Source organism: Sinocyclocheilus grahami, unplaced genomic scaffold, assembly GCF_001515645.1.
Source record: "Sinocyclocheilus grahami isolate Dianchi unplaced genomic scaffold, SAMN03320097.WGS_v1.1 scaffold161.1, whole genome shotgun sequence".
Classification (NCBI taxonomy): Eukaryota; Metazoa; Chordata; class Actinopteri; order Cypriniformes; family Cyprinidae; genus Sinocyclocheilus; species Sinocyclocheilus grahami.
Genome location: NW_015505340.1, coordinates 436710 through 458727, shown reverse-complemented (window position 1 = coordinate 458727; position 22018 = coordinate 436710). Strand labels below are relative to the sequence as shown.

The 22018-nt window shown below is 38.7% G+C and overlaps 1 protein-coding gene across 1 annotated transcript in view; it reads left to right on the top strand.

The window, feature by feature from the left end:
* LOC107592958 (RNA-binding protein Musashi homolog 2-like) overlaps positions 1 to 22018 on the top strand; it is a 72620-nt gene that overhangs the window by 40161 nt on the left and 10441 nt on the right. Inside the window, exons 5-6 of the mRNA XM_016282546.1 lie at positions 4917 to 5039; positions 19951 to 20130. Coding sequence (XP_016138032.1) covers positions 4917 to 5039; positions 19951 to 20130 — 303 coding nt within the window. The remainder of the gene's footprint in view (positions 1 to 4916; positions 5040 to 19950; positions 20131 to 22018) is intronic.

The following is a 22018-nucleotide window of genomic DNA, read 5'->3' as shown; positions in this document are numbered from 1 at the left end:
ATTTAATTTTTTTCCCCTCAAATAAGAGACTTATTTTAAAAACATAAAAAATCCATTGCAAACCCCAGACTTTTGAACTGTAGTGTATTATTCATAAAGTCATTTAATTACAAGATGTGCGTTAATTGTACCATGTTACTCTCAGCACTGTTTATAAGTGGTGTGAAGCTCCACATATTTCACACATAGAACTCTGTCTTAATCTATTTGCATTGTGAGTGTCAGGTTGTCTCATACATGCAGCATATCCAGGGTTTCTTCATGTTCTTTCAGAAATGCTGTGAAAACACATTGTCAAAGGCGACGGTGACGCTCTTAACTGGGAGCTACTGTTTCATTTCAAATAAGAATCGTTATTCGACAGGCGCTAAAAAATGCATTGTTTGCTGAAATGTTTAACACTAGCTGCATGCTATATAGGCTATACTTTCATTCATCTGGATGTTAAGCGCTCATTCCCATTGTTCAGTTCTACAGCTAATCTTGTCCTAAAGACTCCTTTTTGATTAGGCATTAGCAGCACATGAAAGGTTATTAAGGCCACTAATATGAGGGTTTGGAGGGCGTCTGTGCTGAAGAATAGGAGGGAACCCGTAAGAGACAGGGCTAATTACCATCCATCCTTCTATGTGAACCCAACCATCTGCCAGTGTCACCCACTTATTGTCTATTGGCTTTCAATCATGAACGGACCGCTGCAGCCAAAGATGTGTGTTTTAATTAGAGAGCTGCTCTATAATTATATTTATATTATAATAATGACTTTGACGAAGCGTTTGAGTGGATGTCCTTCATTGTTCACTAAAATGATAATATTTAATTATGATGTTTGAACACTGCAGATTTGAGCAAGCTGAGTGGTTCTCTGTCTCTTTGACTTGCACACGTGAGCACGCCACCACACACACACTCATGCTCTCGCGTTCTAGCTCTGTTTTTCAAACACACACAAATACATGTTCTTACCGTGTACAGTAGTGCCGTAGTGCTCATTTGCTCTGTTCTAAAATCTAGTGAGCTGCCTACTTGGGCATCATAAGCCTTAAAGGAATAGTTCACCAAAAAGAGAAAATGATGTCATCATTCCATGAATGAGTGGCTTTCTTCAGCGGAACACAAAAGAAGATTGTTTTAAAGGGGTCCTATTATGCTCTTTTACAAAGTCTTGATTTTGTTTTGGGGGTGTACTAGATCAGGCTAGGTTGCTATACTAGGTTGTTCGAAAAACACATTTTTATTTTTCACATATTTTACATTATTACAACACCTCTCTCCCTAGTCTGGCGTGAACGGATCAAATAATTCCTGTATCAAATGAAGGCCCGCCTTCTGAAATACGAAATGTGCTGTGATTGGTCAGCTGGGCCAGTGTGTGTTGTGATTGGCAGAACTCGGCGCCTGGTCGGGAAATGTGATGCTTTTTAACCATAGCCGCCTGCGAACTTCAGTGTAAATATTGCATCAATATCAAATCATTTTGAGCATGATTTAAACCCGGATGATTGTAACCACTCTAAGTTCGTCTGCCTTGGGAAAGCTAGCGCGTCTCCGACTCATTGCCTTCTCTAGTGCAGCTCAACCAGGTCTCGTCCCATTCGTCGGTATTTGTGATATCACAAATGCGTATGAGTTGTAGTCCAAACGAGTCGTTCGTTGTAGTTTTTGAAAAGTGATTTCTGTTAAATAAAATATCTCCTTTTGAAGTGGACTTTGAGCTTTGTAACCTTGCAGATCTTTTTTATGCTCAAACAGCAACATTACAGACTAACTAAAGTTGAAATGTGAAAAAGCATAATAGGACCCCTTTAAAAATGACACATTTCTTTGTTTTGTTTTTCCATACAGTGAAGTCAGTGGGCTTAGATGTTTTTTTGGACACAGCTCTTTTTTATTGTATGGGCAAAATATATGAAACTTTATTCAAAATAACATGTTTCATGTTCTGCAGAAGTACAGATTTCCAACTGTATGAGGGTGAATAAGGGATAGAATTTTTATTTTCTATCTTTTTAAAATGCTGCCTCCTAAGATACCTTGTTTCCCCCAAATTCTAAGAAATGCCTTATTTCAATCAATATTCTTTCAATCTGATTATTTTACCCGGTATTTGTGTCTTGCATCAATGATTCAGTGTTTTCGCCATTAGCTTAGCAACTTGCTAACATCAAACTCTATTGGAATCAATTGTGAATTGCTATTGGTGATGCTGATTGAGTTTCTTCCTATGTACAGCATTCCAAATCAGTCACTTATGAGTTTCCTTGATGATTAGAATGCAGCCTCAGAAGGCAACTTGCTATTTAGGCAGTGAGGCAGCTCACTATGCTTTGGAACAGAGCTATTGTTTTTAGTGGAAGGTAGTCGTGCATAAAACCATTAAGCCAAAGTCTTGTAAACATGAATCTTGGACTCTGCAGTCAGTGTATTCACCTACAGTCAGTTTACTTTATTTCGCACACATGCATTGTGCCCCCTTCCTCGCTGCTGTTCCATACCTGTTCCCTTCCCCTGTGTAACGCACGCTTAAAGTGAATTAAAGGGCACTTGGTAGCGAGCAATTAATCCCTGATGCCTAATCTCGTAATAACACCATAAAGAGCCGCTAAACCGGGAAGGAGATGAAGACACTTTCATCCAGCCCTGCCGGTGTGGCTGTAGCATCAGTTCACACTGCCTGGAGACCAAATTATCCTCTTGATTGATTGAGTTTCAAGACATAAACCGGAGGACGATTCGCCTGCTCGGCTTTACGACTCTCCGTCTCTGTCTCGCTTTCTCGTTCTCCCGCCCAAACATGAGCGGCGCAGAGATAAGTGACTTAAGTGGACTACAAAGTGTCGGGAGCGTGGAGCCATTTCCATATCGCCATTGTGCTGCCGATGCCGGTCATGGTTGGAGTTAACCCTATAGTGTTGCACTGGATCATCTTTCTGGCTCTTGCTGGATTTCTCTCTGCCTTTATGGAATTCAAGCTGCGGTTTCTGACTCGCCCCCTGGTCTCGTGTCTCTTTTCAGCTCTTGTTATAGCGTGAATTTGTGATTTGTGAGGTGTTATGGAAACTGGTGCTGCATAAGTAGAAAATTATCATTTGCTTGATGAATGAGTGTTTGGTGTGTGTTGAAATGCTCAAGACAAAATAAAAATGAATGAAAATACACAGACAAATGGATAGTGTAGACTATAAGGCAATAAAAATCACATACATTTTTTTTTTCCTTGAAATAATTTTAATTTTCATCAAACGTTTGGGGTTGGTAAGATTTTTTTAATGTTTGTGAAAGAAGTCTTTTATTTTTCACTAAGGCTACATTTATTTGATCAAAAATAAAGTAAAAACAGTGATATTGTAAAATATTGTTAAAATTTAAAAAAGTTATCTATTTGAATATATTTAAAAATTTAATTTATTCCTATTATGGCAAAGCTGAAATTTCAGCAGCCATTACTCCAGTCTTCAATGTCAAATGATCCTTCAGAAATTATTCTAATATTTAATGCATCCTTAAAAAAAAAAAACTTATCTAACCCCAAATTTTTGAAAAGTAGTATATAATAAATGTTAAATAAATAATCCTGCGAATTATTTACTTTTTTTATTATAGGGTGTATTATATATGAATGGATTAAAGAATACCTTTGCATAAACAGGCATCGAGTAAAGTGTTACATATGCCACTGATGTCAAAAAATATCAAGAGGACATTGATGTAATCTGTCATATTTAGTATACAATCCCTATCAAATTCATATTAACAAATAAAGAGATTTATTTTTATTATTATTATTTTTAAATCTAAAGGGTTTTTTTTCATATTTTTTTCCTATTTAACAAATGAATGTTGGGCCATTGAATAACTGTGTACTGCAGTGCTATATTTACACCATTAAAGCATTCTAGTCCCTTTACATTTCGCATGATAGCTGAAATCTAATTAGTTTATCACAGTTACTTGACCACACAAGCTCAGTAGCATATCTGAAAGTCTGATGCTCAGCCGTAGCCCTCCCGCTGTGTGCTTCAAACAGATAAGCTAAGGAGCAGCATGGTCACCCATGCAGAAATACCCAGAGTGCATTAGGGCCACTGCAGTCTCCTCCGCACTCCAAAGTGGGTGTCCACAGTACACAGTACATTACAGCAGCCAGCAGAACCTGCAATGACACTGCAGCAGCTTTATGAGTCAGTAATGTTGTGAGGTAGCTTGATCCTGCTTTTTTTCTAATTTATCCTCTCCTCTCATTTCCCTCTCCTTTTTTACCCTCTCCTCTCCTCCCTTCACTACTTCCATTTTCCACCCTGTTCCTTCTCCTCTTTCCTCTTCTTCTGTCTGCTTGTTTCTATGCCTACTCCTGTTTCCTCTTTTGTACTTCTCCTCTCATACCTTCACTCTTCCACATTAAATTTTTTGCCCTGTTCTCTGTTTTACTTTCCTATATTATCTCCTTTCCTTTCATCCTTTTGCTAATGCCCATTTTCCACCTTGTTCTCTTGTTTATTCTCACCTCTGCCCTGTTCCCTGTGCTTTTCCTCTCCTTTCCACCTTTTTTCCTCTCTTCTCTTATTACTTCTCTACTCCCTTTTTCCACTCTGTTCCCTATTTTTCTCACCTGTCCATTTTTCCATCCCCTTCCATGCCTCTCTTTTCTCTATTTCCTCACTTTCTGCCCTGTTTTCATATTTTCCTTCTTACCTCTCCTCTTATCTCATGTCTATTCTTGATTTTTTTTTACTCCCCTCTCCTCTCATTCCTTTACTTTTTCCTTTTCCACCCTGTTTCCACGCTTCTGTTATTCTTCTCTTTTCTTATTTCATTTTCCACTCTGTTATCCTTTCATTCCCTCTCAACGTGTCTTCTCCTCCTCTCTCCTCTTACCTCAACCACATCCTGATCCCAAACCCCACCCACCCGCACAGGCTTCCAGGCAACAGCGTATGGTCCAGTAGCGGCGGCGGCAGCAGTGGCAGCAGCACGCGGCTCAGGTAGGGGGGCCCGTGGAAGAGGCGGCTACGCAGCATACCCTCAGAGCACAGGGCCAGGTAAACACTCTGGCCTTAGATCAGTGTGACTGCTGCTCTCTCCATGCTGCTCCTATCTCTAGCCGCCTCTGTCCTCTCTCACACACACATATACACTCACATATACACACATTCTGTAGTTAGAAGGAAAGGACAGGACTCAAGGCTCCTGCCTGCTTCCTCTCCTTTCCTGTTGTAGATGTGATTTATGGCACTGGCAGAAGTCGCCCCACTAGCCGATGGTCTGAGACCAGCTTTTCCCCTAGTTTTCCTAATTTAGTTAATGCCAGGTTTATTGTCGGTGGAACTGGTTACAGATCAGGGCACAGGGGCCACCTTCCGCTTGCACAGCCATTTGTACTTTACCGTAGCTGCTGTATTTGTTTCGCTAACCCTCTTCCCCACACAAAGACAAACAAAACACTATTACACACGGACTTACACGAATTAGCCTTTTCATTTCTCTTGGTTTGTCAGTTCTCACATTTAATCGTCGGCGCTCACGGTCGTTAATGCCTTCCTCTGTCATTTGGACAAACTTTGTTCGCCTTTGACTAGAAAACACAGTGTGCGCACAATAAACAGAGTGTGCACATTAAAAGTTCCCAGTCGCTCCCTTGTTCCGCCGTGGTTATTGATCCGGAGGTTGGATAGCTTAATCTATCAATCTGACTTTGTCTGTAAGACACAAGGATACTTAAATAAATAAACAGCAGGGAGGAACAGCCCTCAGCCTTCTCGCTGACGTCTGGCCTTTAGCACTATGTGAAATGATGGTCTTGGCTAATTGGCCATCAGAAAGTAATGCCATAGCGGGTGCACTTATTTACACACATCCATACTGGTACATTGTCTAGGCACATAAAAAGGCAAAAATACACCTTTTCACGCACATGCGTTTACTGCATATTTTGACTCGAGTTCGCTCCATTGACACGTGCTCTCCAGCAGACAGCTATCCACCCCGGTGTAATTGGCAGACAAGCGTAAATGTGGCTCGACGCACGGTTTGAAGAAATGCAGTCGACAGAGCGTGAGCCAATCAGTCATGCCTCTCCACCCAATCAGACGTGTCTGATTCTGATTAGCACCCGGCTAAAGAAACCAACTTAGCCTGAAAAAAAAACAGCTCTCTGCATCTCGGTGCTGTTTAATGTGTGTGAATTACACCAGGCTTGTTTGGAGCGGGCTCTGAGTTTAAAACGAGAGCTACATGAGAAATGACTCTCAGGCGATGGTGTCTCCAGACTTTTAAACAGCTCGTGGTCATAGTTGTCAGCTTGTAGAAGTCATACACGAGGCTGGCATTGTGAACTTCAGATCTTGAGCTTGATTTTCATTTGAACATTGAAATACTTTGTGTTTTGGAGAGGAATGTGATTAGGTAAGGTCTTGGCCCACTGGACCAAGTTTATTAGGCCAGTGTAGTTGTTTTAGCACCCTCCCATCCCCCATGGCTAGCATCTTAAACTGATGGTGCAGTTGCACTCTTTTGTGACTGATGGAGTCGCTCCATGGTTGCGTTGTGACAGAAGTGAGAAAGCCATTGAGACAGAGCACTGACATTTAAGGATGACCTTTTCCGAGAACCTCATCATCTATTACCCAACTGATCTCCATTGCGCAGCACAATTTATACACCCCTGCTGTGCATACATTTGCTGCTAGGCGGAGGATGAGATGTGCTTGCGTGCCTACTGTCAGTCAGTTAACTCCTGCGCAAACCTACCGGCAAGGGTACTGTGAAAGTCAGAGGCTCCGCTCTGACAGACGAGCTGTCGCACGCCATTCTGCAGGGTACTATGGTGAAATGGTGACGCCACAGACGGCTCTTGCAGATCATCTTAATCACTGCACAATCTCCGTCAATCACCCGAGGGTGATTCCTCCACCTGCTTGATGCAATGATAAGCATTTGAAACAGAGGTTCTCAACCTAGGGGTCACAACTCTGTGTGGGTCACCAAAGATGCAAATAGGGTAAAAAAAAATATGAATATAATATAATATAGGGATGCACCGATTTATCGGGCAATAATCCGTATCGGCCGGTAAAAACAATTACCTGCCTTAATGGCCATCGGCCGATTGTTGAAAAACAGCCGGTGATCAGGGCCAATTATTTCCTGTCAATCAAAAGGTGGCGGAAAAGCGTGTCAGACTGCAACTTGCATGAAGAAAATGTTTCTTGTGTTGAATTTAGGGCTGTCCAGGTTAAAGCAATAATAAGGGTTCTATTTGACCCTATGAAACGCCCGTATTTCAAGCCAGGGTTTCCAGATCTGCGGTTTTCCCTTCACAAAACATTTTTTGTAATGCGCCTCCAATACAGTTATCACAAAGAGCTTTGTGCTTTGTTACTTCTGAAAAGAAACAAAATCTCAGCTTTTAAATCCTGTATATTTTATAACAAAATTCAAACAATAAATTTCATTTTGACACTCTTGTTTATTAATGTTGCATGTCAGATCGCTGTAGCAGCTTCAGTTCAAGCGCCAGTGTGGAGCACGCGTCTTTTCCACTTTAATACAAGTTATAGCTCGAAATAAACATAAAGGAACATCAGAACGTATGTTGAAAGATACAGTATAACTTACCGAAACATATCATGTCTTATATAATCGCTCAATCAGCATTTTTACCGGAAGTCGTCAAATAAAACAGCTTGCGAACAATATTGCATTTATCTCAGGAAAATTATCCACTGTTCACTATAAAAAAAACACTAGCAAGAGCTTATTTACTGTTAATTATATATGTATGTTTTAATAAATCTGTCATGAAGACAAATTTGTATGATAATTACTTTGTGCTTTGTTACTTCTGAAAAGAAACAAAATCTCAGCTTTTAAATCCTGTATATTTTATAACAAAATTCAAACAATAAATTTCATTTTGACACTCTTGTTTATTAATGTTGCATGTCAGATCGCTGTAGCAGCTTCAGTTCAAGCGCCAGTGTGGAGCACGCGTCTTTTCCACTTTAATACAAGTTATAGCTCGAAATAAACATAAAGGAACATCAGAATGTATGTTGAAAGATACAGTATAACTTACCGAAACATATCATGTCTTATATAATCGCTCAATCAGCATTTTTACCAGAAGTCGTCAAATAAAACAGCTTGCGAACAATATTGCATTTATCTCAGGAAAATTATCCACTGTTCACTATAAAAAAACACTAGCAAGAGCTTATTTACTGTTAATTATATATGTATGTTTTAATAAATCTGTCATGAAGACAAATTTGTATGATAATTACCTTATGTGCTATTAAGTTGTATACAAAGTTTTTATTTGAGTGTGATTATTATATCTGATTATTATTATATCAGCATTGAATATAATAGGGTTGTTATTTATTTTAACCTCAAATGTACCAAATGAAAGTGTTCCTTGTATAGTTCACATCATTCGATTTTTTTTCCCTTAAGAAAACTAAACTATCGGTATCGGCATTGGTATCGGCAGATATCATTCTGAATAATCGGCTATCGGTATCGGCTAAGAAAATGTCATATTGGTGCATCTCTAATCTAATCTAATATATTTTTTTGTAATTTTTTTTCCTTTTATAAGAAGTCTCTTAAAAATACTGTAAAAACTCTAATATTGTGAAATATTATTACAAGTTAAAAGAACGCTTTTCTATTTGAATGTTTTAAAATTTAATTAATTCCTGTGATGCAAAGCTGAATTTTCAGCATCATTACTCTTGTCTTAAGTGTCTCATGATTCTTCAAAAATCATTATAAAATGTTGATTTGCTGCTTAAGAAACATTTCTTATTATTATCACTGTTAATAATAAACATTTCTTATTATTATCACATACTTTAGCTAGGCCAAATGATGTGTGTAATTTGAATGTCTTCGTTGGTTACCGACTGGGCCTCTCTGTGTCAGTTTGGTCCATGAAACAGATCTTCACTTGGTAGCAATTGATCATTATGCTTCGGTTAACAGACTGATCAGCAAATTTTTTTTACTAATTTTCTGATTGGTTTAGCATTTTAAACTGATTATGATTGTTAAATGTACATAAATGCACTTCAAGATATTACAGCATGTTTGCTAAAGCCAGTACATACTGCAGAAGCTCATGAAATGGCATGTATCTGCACCCCAGATTTAATCTAGAACTTGAAAGTGGCATGCTAACTTTTAATTTGTATATCAACGATCATAAAAACACCCACAAACCAACCCTGTTGATGTGTTGGTGTGTAGGACGCTGGGACGATGGTCATGTTTCTGTTGTTTCTCTCTTGTTTGGTTTGGTCCTGCTGAAAGCCAGTGTGTGTAAGTCAGAGACAGCACCAGTTGACTTCCTCTCTCCACACTGTCCTCTGGTCACACTCCAGCGGAAGGTTTGTCCCTGCTGCTGTACTTCCCCCTTCCCTTCTTCTTTCTCTCTCAATCGTATCCTGTGTCCTCTTATTTATGTATTCTCTATCTTGGGTTTCAGTATTATTTTTTTATACCATTTTCCTTTTTTCTGATCTGTTTATCATATAGTGCAAACTGGAGGGGATAGTTCATAAAATATTCTATTATTTACTCACCCTCATGCTATTTAAAATCTTTGTGACTTTCCTCTTTCAGATGAATACAAAAAGGAGAAATTCACTCTTTGTTCATGCAGTTACAATGTATGGGAACTGAAGCTTCCAAAAGTAAACGTATCATAAAAGTGATGCATACTTAAAAAAACAAAACAAAACAGACTATGCATTATGTTAGTATTTTTTATGTACTGTTATAGTTTTTATATATGTTTTGATTTAGGTTTAATTTTTACAATTTTAATTTTAGCGTAATATTTAGTTCTTTGCTTTTAATTTTTTTCATGCTTTTTAAAAATTACTATTTAGGTTTAATATATTGATTTGTTTTGTTTCAGTTTATTTGTTGCTTTGACTCATTTCAGTTTCCAAGGCATTTCTAATTTATCTAATATTTACATTTTATTTCAGCTTTATTTCAGTTAACAAAAATGTTTTTAATAGTTTTAGTTTTAATGATAATAACGCTTGGTTTTGTAAACGAATCATGTATTTGAATTTGTATATTTCTATTGAATAGGTTAATCCAGTTCACAAAATGATTATTTCACAGTCCACTCAAACCAAATTTGTGATCCTTTTATGGTGCTTTTCCATCCTTAAAGCATAAATGCTCCAGTCCCCATTCACAGTCTTGGAACAACATGAGGGTGAGTAAATGATGAAGAAGTGTAGTTTTGAATTAACTAATCCTTTAACACTTGTCAATACTTTATTCTTTATTCCACCCACCTCAAGTATAATTGTTGTTCTCGCTTATTCATTCCATTCTTTTTTCTCGATCTTTTCTCTCTGCTTCTTTTTTCATGAACCTATATGTGTCTGTTAGTTGACTGCATGCCTCTCTAGTGGTTCTGGTAGACTTAAAGCATAAATGCTCCAGTCCCCATTCACAGTCTTGGAACAACATGAGGGTGAGTAAATGATGAAGAAGTGTAGTTTTGAATTAACTAATCCTTTAACACTTGTCAATACTTTATTCTTTATTCCACCCACCTCAAGTATAATTGTTGTTCTCGCTTATTCATTCCATTCTTTTTTCTCGATCTTTTCTCTCTGCTTCTTTTTTCTTGAACCTATATGTGTCTGTTAGTTGACTGCATGCCTCTCTAGTGGTTCTGGTAGAAACTGTAGATGTAGATTTGAGTAAGGTGGTCATGTCTATTAACTTGTATTTGGAAAGAATGCATTATGTCTATCGTCTTTTGCATTTTACATGTTTTACACGTTTTGGATCGAAAATACTTTTTCTCAAGTGTTTACCCATTCAGCTTGAAGAGAAGAAGGAGGTGTGTAAAAGTATATCTGACTTATGGAGATCTCCTGCAGCATGTGTCAGAATGAACCGAGTGTTTTTAGAATGACATTCTGGCAGTGCCGCCCCACTTCCTCTTAGCTCTTTGGCAAACAGTGAGAGATGACTCACAGGAGATGCAGAAGTTATCTGACACTGCACATCTCGCAAAAGCACATCCTAGAACTGAAGACCTGACACCCTCAGCACCTCGGCTCACCTGGGCCGGGGACAAAGGGCCACCATTGTCCCTGGGGCGAGACTTGTCCCTCCAGCTTCTTTCAGGCTCTGCCATCCCTTCCCTCCCTCCATCTGTTCTTCTTTCCTTCTACAGCGAGGTTAAAGTACAGCACGTGTGTGCTCGCGTGCGAGTTAGAGAAGCGGGCGGCACAGAAAACCTGTGTCACTCTCCATTAGCTGTTGTATCCTGACAGACAGGCTCCGGACTGCAGCTGTGTCTGCCTCGCTCGCTGTGGTGTCCGCAGGTGCAATCTAGGCCAGACCGTCTCTACGGTGCCAGCCGCCCATGCTGCAAATATGAAACGCACTTCATACTTGTCTGTCATGCTCCTGATGAAGATAGATGTATGTTTTCACCATCTTGCGGCTAGCTGTCCGTTTCTCCACTCCACCTATGCACAGTGGTGTGAGCGCTAGTCACAAAACATGTTTTTCATTTGTCGTTTGCATAATTTTTTAGGATTTGCAAGCTTAAATGTTAAAACATTATCTGTAGACAATTTATGCCGCCTTCAGCTAGAAGAGGCATTTTGTAATGACAATTACTCTAATATACGACTAGAAAAGACCATCTTTGAATGGAGAGTGATGCTTTGTGGAGGGAGCAAAGAGCGATTGTAATTCTTTAAAGATGACATAGGTGGAAATGAGGTAGCTAATTGTGGACGTTCGCTAATTTGAACGCACTTTTGACAAGTTTATTGGCACCTTAGTAAAGGATGTGTTAGAAAGGAAGAGTGCTACCGGCATTATTCAAGTGGAGAGAGATTGAGAGACCGAGAGATAAAACATAATGTCTCTTGAGTATGGAATTGCAGGGTCAGTGCTTTTTATAGAACGACAGTCTGTTTTTGTTCGAGTGTACGGATTCCCTCTCTGCGACTGACATTTCTGCCTGGAGTAGATGATTGTGTGAAATGCTATTTCCAAGGCAGGTCGCAGTCCTTGAGCTTTTTTTAAAAAAGTGTTTGAAAGTCACATTGCAAAATGTCAGCTTTTCCATCGTCCCCCCATGAAAAGACACTGTAAATGGCAGTATTTCGCTAACATCAGCAGGCTAATTGTGGTAATAGACTGCTGACAGGTCAGGTGTGAGCCGTTCTGACTGCACTGAGCCTGATCCAAGCAGAGAAAGAGTTTTTTTCCCCCCCTACCTTCTTCAGTAGCGACCAACAGTACATGAGGTTAAATTGCAATGCAAACACATTTTAGTTTTACTAAGACTTTTCTGCTGGATGAACAGAATTTTGTGTCGGTGTCTGACACAGAACTCATCTCAATTTAATAATTAGTTTTTATCACAAGACCTTAGTAATTGGTCTGATTGATTTGAATTCCTCCTAAGATCTAAATGAAGCAGAAAGTGAGGAGTTAGCAGACAAAAACATTTTAACTGTTTTTGTTTTGTTTTGTTTTGTTTTGTTTTATTAATGAATTAGTTTATTTATTTTAGTTGATGATTTTGCTTTTAGTTTAGCTTTTTTTTTTTCTTTGGTTTTGTTTGTGTGTTTTATTTTATTTTCATTTTGCTTTTTGTTTTGTAGGTTTTTTGTTTTGTTTTTTCTTTGTTTTATTTAGCATTTTGTTGCTTTTGTTGTGATTTGTATTTTTCTCTGTTTTTATTTAATTTGTTTAATGTTAATTGTTAAATGTTAATGTTAAAAAAAAAAATTTGTTTTATTTTTTTATTTTTATTTTGTTTTGCTTTTTTATTTTTTATTGTGTTGGTGTACTGCAGTGTGATGCTGATGTGACTGTATATGGCAATGTCAGATGTTGACAGATAAAATCTGTCACAGTCACTGATCTATAATAGAGAACTGGATTGCTCATGACGTCATGAAAGTGAAGCCGCCGCGCCGCCCTATATTGGTAATCACTAGTGTGCTTTGTGATTTGTATACACATATACCTTAATTCGCCTTGTAAGTCATTATGTAATTTTGTTATAGTGTTTTTTATTCGTACAGTAGGCTAACTGCAAATGTTTCAACAATGATTTCATTAACACCATTCATTTTGAAGCAGGTAATGATTTAAACAGCGGTTAAATTAATTATTAATTTAGCATATATACATAACATTTTACATGGAAACTAGTAATAATGCTAGTAAACATATTTGCGCGAACTTGGAGAGTCTGAAATAGATGTTGCTTAATCAGGACATTAAAAATATACACATCTTAATTTATTCAGAGAAATAACTGACATACAGTACGGACTTAAAGACGTGAAGCTTTATTTCCAAGATGTTGCATGGTAAGTTAAGCTTTTCATTTCAGTACAATCAATATAGTAACAGAGGCTATTGTATTATTCATTATATATTCAAATCCATTTCTGATACTTATACGTTCATGCTTAATAATTACGTACATAAAGAAATAGGCTATATTTTGTATTGGATCAGACCACCTTAACGATTTAAATATATCGCTTATCCAGCCCAAAAAAAATACATAAAGAAATAGGCTATATTTTGTATTGGATCAGTTACCTGTGTCGGCAGTGCGCAGCAGACACACCCACCTTAACGATTTAAATATATCGCTTATCCAGCCCAAAAAAAGCATAAACACTGCAGATAACATCTGAAGTAAAAATGAATTTGCATACACCTAACATAAAAACTAATCCCTTGTGACTGACTCACTTCAAATCGGGTGATTTTAGGTCAGTGTTTTAGTTGTGTCTCAATGGTGCTCTCTGCCGGTAGGGAATAGTAAGATGGCGGCTCGAACACTTCTGGTGGCTTCACTGACTGTCGGCAGTTTAGAATGCAATGAGTGATCCAGTCATTATATTTAGATCAGTGGTCACAGTGTTTTTCTGTGAATAGCATTGCAAACATAGATGTATCTTCTGCCAATCTAGAGCTTTAGCACTTTATTTTCCCTACAGCCTTACAGATCAATACAAGCTGGCCTATGGATGATTTGCCCAGAAAACATGTTAGCCAAGTGTGCGAGGAAAGATGACTGCCTGAGGCACTGTAGTACCATCCTGAGGGCTAGCATTCACAGTTACTGTCCATTTTGACAAATAAGGAGTAATTCAGGACAGGTAATCTCAGTTTGATATGAGATGTGTTTAACCAGAAATGAGTCACTTTATATTTTATTGCTGCAAAGGTTTTATTCTTTACTTATGACTCCCTCATTTGTAGTGTTAAACTTACTGTATAATTCATTTAAAAATAGCTTTGCGTTTATTGAACTCATTATATTGACCAATCTTGCCCGTGTCTTGATATTGCACTGGCTGTCAACTGATGCAGTCCTGACTTTAATGCGACTAGAACAAAAGTCTATCCACCACTGTGTTGATGCATGTATGACAAATTGCCACTCTCTGTTCATTAAACAGCTGATAAAAGGGCCTCTTATTTACGTATTCATGTATTTAGCAATCTGTTTCTTGATGCTGCTCTGACAGATATTATGTATAATAACACAAAGCTGCAGCGGTGGGGTGGGGAGTAAAAAGCAACCAGTGCTTTCATCTCAGCAACAGCTCTGAAGCACCCAGATGGGCTTCGTAATGGTGCGGTTGACAACCTTCCAGAGTGCATCCATTCTGAGCTCGCTCCCACGTCGGCCCCCCGTCCCTCCCCTTGCTTGGGGGTCTGGGCTCATTGCAGATGTTACCCAGACAAAGGCACATCTGGATGACCTACTCCCAGCTGTTCAGACATGACCTCGGAGTGTGTTCACGGGCCTCCGTGAAGCTCACAGGGGCAGAATGATGAATAGACGAGGTGCTGTCATACGCCCACCACAAGCGAAAGCTTCACGTTTCTATACCGCTATTCATCAAGTCGGGGGAAGTGAGTTTACGCATCTATCACCTGTCAACGATGTACGCGCTCCCCCCAAACCTGCCATTATAGAGTAATTAGATTTCTCTTTGAGCGAAGGGGAGAGGCCCATGGTACACAACACAGTACTGTATTTGTTTTTGTGAAGGGAGAAGAGAAGATATTAAGCTTTTTGTGTAGTTTTGACTGTGGGGTTGCAGTTAAAGAAAGTGTTCGCGGTGCCTATTAATGGAAGGACACACATAGTTGCACGCAAAACTCACACCCTGTGTCCTCGCTTCATCCCGGAGTTATTCACAGAGGCATAACACATTCCGAGTGCTATTCTCTGTCTGATTGGCAGCGTACAATACTGTGGAGCATCACGGAGGAGCCATTATTGTGGCAACTTTTGATGTTTAAAAACGGCAGTGTTTAATTTAGCTTTTTTTTCCCTCACTTCCACTTGGTCAAAGTGAATCATTTGTATGCGCTTAGAGAGAGAATTAGCCGGCGAAGGTAATCAAGCAGCCCTATTCCGCCAGATGGCTTTCTCTATAGACAGTAAATGGGCACTTTTTAACTGCATTTTATTCCGTGTTTCTGCTTCAGATAGCACTGTCATTGGACGTGATCTACCTGGATAATAAACGTAATTTCTGCAGGCAGTTATTAGATAAGACCTTTCCTGCCACTGCATTAAAACAAACAGCTTTTCAGGTCTAATTTTCTATGTCAATGCAAACAAAGAAACCAGGTGTGTTTGTTGTACATGCAGTAATGCCGTATTTTGTGTCCCACTGTTCCCACTCCATGGAAATTAGGCGGAATATTTATGCAGATTGCAGCAGGACCCAGCCATTGTCGCACGTGGCAGGGCCGGGGAGCGTTAGACAAAAAGGACGTTTCCTTTTCTTGGTGGGGACGAAGTGGGCCGTGCAACACGCGCCTGTAAAAGGTCTTCATTTGTTTGTTGTTAAAGATCTAATTAGGAGGATGAGGGGAAACAGGACGGGATGGCAGCTTGTCTAATTAAGAGGAGCGTCCAGGGTTCCCTTTGAACCTCAAGGACGCCCATCTATTAGAGGCCCATCAAAAATGGATTCAGCATTCAAGTGCATTTTTGGTTGCTTCCCTTAAATGATTAAAGATGTGTGCACTGGAGTGGGCTTTCCCCTCCTCTCCGGGAAGCCGAAACACTTGAAGATTCTGAGCATACCTCAGGCATTTCCTTCGTTTTTGCACAGTTGGCGGGAGAGAGCTTGAACGGCGGGATGCATCTGTGATTTATTCGCATTTGGGAGTGTAGGTACTGGCAGGATGGGGATTTTCATGCTCGTTTCTGTTTACTGTTCGTAAGCATCTTTTCAGTGCTTGTGCCTATGAATTTCTCCGGTCTGTTTTGGCAGTCCCTGAAACAGAATGCAAATATAGGAATTTGCAACACATTTTATTTAGCTTTTTCTTGGAAAGACGCCCGAGAAAGGTACACTACATAGCCAAATATATGTGGACAGCAAACACCACATCTGTATGTGCTTGTTTAATTCCAAAACCATTGGCATTAATGGGGAGTCAGTCCTTCCTGACAGCTTCTACTCCTCTGGTTGCAGGGATTTGACTTTCTCAAAGGTCTTCTTCAATAGGGGTTCAAGTTTGGGGTTTGTGTAAGCCAGTCAATTTCCTCCACACCTTATCCTTAAAACCATATCCTTATGTATTTTGCTTTGGTGCACCTCATTCTACTTTATATGTTTGTGTAAGGAGATTTCAGTTTAATATTTATTTGTCATATTCATTAATTTAGTCAGTTTTACTCATTTTGATCCATGAAAACAACATTTTATTTGACCAGTGCCTAATTAAACCAAATATTCAAACATTTTTTGGATTAAAAAACAAGTCCTTGTTGTGAAGAGACGTAAGGTACTATAAATTAGGTTTAGTGAGTTGTTGCGGAAAGAGTATAATCACAGTATGACTTAGACATTCTTCGTTAATGATGATGAAATATAAAAAAAAACAAATTGGTTTACGAACATTTTTGTTTGAGAATTAAACTGGTGTCCACCTACTTTAGGCCATGTAGTGTATAAGCAATACCAACAAATCTCTGGGTCTTTAACAAATGTGTTTGGTGACCAAAAATGCAGCCGTTGTTGTTTTTCCATTAGAGTAGACTTAATGTTTGGGCTGAGCTGAGCAGTCAGCAGACTAGAGGTGGATAATTAATGAGTGATTGGAGAAGGTCAGAGCAGTGCAGCTACAGATTTATGTATTTGGAGGTTATGTATTGGTCCTCAACATATTTTTGACCGTGACCAGTCAGCTTTCTTAAGTTGCTCGCTCTCATTGATTGGTACTGCTTTACCAGAAATAATACCAAATAAAGTGAAATATTATAATGTATAAACATTATAAACCAGGGGTGCCCAAACTCTGTCCTGGAGGGTCGGTGTCCTGCAGAGTTTAGCTCCAACTTGCCTCAACACACCTGCCTTTAAGTTTCTAGTATGCCTAGTGAGAGCTTGATTATCTGGTTCAGGTGTGTTTAATTGGGGTTGGAGCTAAACTCTTCTGGACACCGGCCCTCCAGGACCGAGTTTGGACACCCGTTATAAACACTATAAACATAGCTATACGTTAGTATAGCTTACTCCAAAACAAATCATATAAATGTAACGGTATTCAGAACATAACAAGAATGAAATAAAAATATATAAACCTAAAGAAACCAAAACAAATCGAAACTGAAAGTACCAGGCGTTTATTGGGCTCACGTACCTCTCATTCGGCACAAATCTTAATGTTTCCATATTCACAATGTATTTGAATTAAACTATTATTTATAACACCCATTCGTATATCGACAAAAATATCCTCTTCACATGAGCAAAAATGTGCTTGGCATAGCAAGCCTCGAAATTGCGACCATTTTGGTCGCATATGCTCCCGAAATTTAATCTGTGCGACCTCAAAATATATTTGGGAGCATTTGTGCGAGTGCATATAATTGTTGTCATGTGACCTGTTTAATTTCTCTAAAAACGTTCAGAGTATGTACCTTCTGAGTGTTGATATGGTGACCTATCTGCCGTTCTATGAAACATTAGGCTACATAACCAATTAAACTTCATCTTTACATTCTTAACTTTAATGCAGATTTTAGATTGGTTAATATTAGCTGTCAATCACCCAGTCACTGCTTTCCGCTGTCAGGTGACAGGGAGCTAACTACCGCGGGGAATGTAAAGGGCTGAAGAAGAGAGAAAATAAAAAAAGAAACACTGACAGATTTATTTTGTGAACCACCGGAGAGGAGGTCATTCTGACTTTGCTATGACAATCTGGCGCTTCTGAATCAGCGACTGTAAGTATGTTTTGTTACTAGTTTAATTATTTGCTATTGACTGTTAAAATGTGGAGTTTTGCGCATCATGTGTGTGTGTGCAAGAGAGAGGGAGAGAGAGCGAGAGAGAGAAAGAGAGAAAAAGAGATGGGGGGGGGAGGGTCACATCAAAGTGGAGTCAGCTGCCTTAACCGTGGCTTGTGTACTGCAAACACATACCAGCTTTATCACTGTATCTGTCACGTGACTCTGTTTCCCTTTCGGGTTCTGTCTTTGCATTTATTTTGAAAGATTCTAATTTTGTTATTTTTAATGTATCTTAGATATAAATTTTCCTAAAATCATCCTGGCAACCCATTTTTGACCCAGGGTTTGAAGCTTGCCCTAGTTAGATTAATGCAGAAACTTGTGAACGATGCTCTCTTATAATTGTGGCATCACCATTTAGTGACATCATTGAATGTTCCGGGAAAACTTGAGTTGTATTTTCAGTGTCAGTCACAGCACCTTTTAATAGCTTTTTTGGATCCGGAAATTATTCATTTACAAATTAAGCACTGGTTACATCTTCTCATATTTGTCTGCTTTTCACTCAGAGAGAATGACAGACTTGAGTTTGGTTATGTAATAGTTGTTTTTCATTTGTATACAAGCAACATTTTGGGAATTAGTATTTAATTTTATTTATAATTATTTGTGTGCAGTGGCCCCAAAAAGTATTTAGATGCTGAAGTCTCACTTTTAGATGTCAGAATATCATCGCATTAGATATGAAATATCAAACAAAGTGGCATCAAATGGTGATGTTTTTCATGTTGTTGTTTTCCAAAATTACTTTACCCAAAAGTGTTTAAGTAATTTTCATTTTGAACTTTATTAAAACCCCCTTTTTGGGAAGTATTTACCTTTTTTTTTCAAAATAAATGCATATTGTGAGATACTGTATAATGCAATGACATTCATATTTTTTTTAATCTGACCTTACTATCCAAAAACTTTCTAAGGCCACTGTATGTAATATTTAAGAGTCCTTTTACTCAAAATAGTTTGTTCAACAGATTGACACACAAACACACGTGTACTCACACACAATAAAATATTCTTATATTTGTAAATATTTTGACATATTAAAGAAAAATTAACCACATATTATAAACCTCATAAGGAGGATGACATTATGTAACGCATGCTTTGTGGTTCGGATAACAGTGGTATTCTAGTTATGCTTGTTGTGTTTGTGAATGCTGAATCCAAATTAGCATGTCTAATGATGAGCGTTCCTTTCTCAGAACATTTATTAAGGTCAGTCAGTTTTTATGTAATCATCAAATAAAAGTTTTTTAAACCACAACTTCCATTTGCTTATTTGATCTGTAGTGTGTCAGTACCTCCGTCTGCAGCAAACCCAAGTATTTATAGTAGTATAGTATAAAGTGGTGGCCAGCAAGTCTTCACACACTCACAGTCACATTCACACACACAGTCACACAGATGGGAAACAGCAAGATGTGGCTTTACAAACTCACCATCTATTTTCCCAGTGCACGCTGCATTGTACAACCATGCAAGTCAGATATTAAGCATTGCCTCATAACATTACTATGCAATAGTAATTGCAGCAATAGTAAAAATCCCACTCCTCCTCCTCCTCCCTTCCTCCTCCTCCCCTGTACTGTATCTCCCAGGCTTCCCCGATTACGGTTTCTATTCCTCGCCAAGTGACCAACGGGGGCCCCCCTTCTCCTTTGCGGACTATGGCTCCCTGGGCCCCCAGGCGGCTCAGCTGCTGCAAAGCGAGCATGCCACATCAGCCTGCAACTCCCCTCTCCAGCACCTGGCCAGCCCGGATCAGTATAAGAGCCCAGGTGTGTACCCGCCTCTCCTTCATTCAATGATTGATTTGATTCATGTGGTTTATTCATCACCCTGCCATTCATTAAAACAAGAGAGAAAAAGAGAGAGGGGGACAGATGAGAAGGGAAAGCGAGGGATTTGTGCATCCTTGCAGTTTGCTGCATGTTGAATTGTGGTAGCACTGTCATTTCGCCTGTGGATTTGAGGGAATGCATATATACGTGAGCTTGTATACGTGGCTGCTAATGTATATGTACTGTCGAGATATATCCAATTTGGCTGCGGTCACAGTCCCTGTGCAACAAAACAAAATACAACAAAAAAGGGGATGCTTTAACAGTGTGTTAAAGCATCCCCTTTTTGTTGTATTTTTTGTTGTGTGCTTTTGTGTGTGTTGTGTGGAAATTCTGTCATCATTTAGTCACCCTCATGTCATTCCAAACCTGTGTCTTAGGTTCTTCTGTGGAACACAAAAGAAGATATCGAGAAATTTCTCTGTTTTGTGTTCTGACGGGAAAAAACAACAACATGAGCTTGAGTAAATGATGACAGAATGTTCATATGTGGGTGAACTATCCTTTTAAGTCACTTTAAAATAAATGAATGTCTTTGCAGTACATACAAAATGACAAACCAAGTGGTGTTTATTGTAAAGAAGGATAACACATGCACACTTTTCAAGCTAAATATTTCATAAAAATAAGTTTGTTAGATTTGAAATGATAAAACACTAGATTAAACTTGATGAGAAAGTATTTGGGAATTTTCTGGTTGTCAAATCATAGTGGAATAGTTCCATAGAAATTTCAGATGTAACAAAAAAATCATCCATTGGTTTGATGTTTTCTTATCTAATGCAAATAAGTTCAGGCATTTTAAATGTGGCTGAAGTGTTCAAATACTTTTTGTGGCCACTGGAGATAGAATTACATAAAATAATAAATGAAAATGGGAAGAGTGTGTAGAATGGATGAAAAAATGTCTTTGTTTTGACAGCACATTTAAAGGGAAGAATTTTGCTATTCCCAAACTCTTGGCATATTTTTTAATGCTTCTTGGTAGTGCTCCACAGAACTGACGCTCGGCCCTCTTAAAAACAGTAGTGCTCCACTTTATATTCAGTAGCCTGTAGTTCAAAGGAAGGCAGTCTTGAGATCTTGGCAATAAACAAGACGCATCTTAGCAAAAAAAAGAAAAAGTGCCATCAAGAGCCATGATAATGACTAATAAACTGTCTTGCAGACATTGAGGCATGTGTGGATTAGGCATCAACGCCAGCAACCAGACAGTTTCTGGTTCAGATCCCAGTTAGGGAATGCCAAGGAATGTTGACCGTATTGATGATAGTTGATTATAATGTTCTCTACATTTCTTTCAACCATTTGAGCAATATACTTAACCTCCAAGATGTGTCCTTTTGGCAACACTTTCCTTTTCATCCTATATATGAAAGTCTAAATGATTGCATGCTCTTAAACACATTGCACATAATAGGAGTTTTTAATAGAACTATTTACCATAGATGGTAATGTATGAATTCATTTCACAGCCGTATTGAGCTACAAAAACAATTTCCTGATCTGTTAATGAGCACATCCCCATTGATGGCTTCTGGAGATATAAAAGCGAATCACCATGTCTTATTAGCGCTGGTCTATTGAGAATACAGAAGCCAGTCATAGCTCAGTACGTGATGCTAACCAGGGCTGTCACTTACAGTGTGCTGGTTTCCCCCCTTATTTTAGAAGCTTTTTATTCGTGACAAGGGAAAAGCTAATTTAAGTGTGTAAGCTTTGATCCAGATCAGTCCGAGAACAATTTCAAGACAGGAGTTAACACTTAGGAGAACTTATGACGCATGTCATCATTTGTCTGACACGTTGCTGTTTTTAGAGTCTT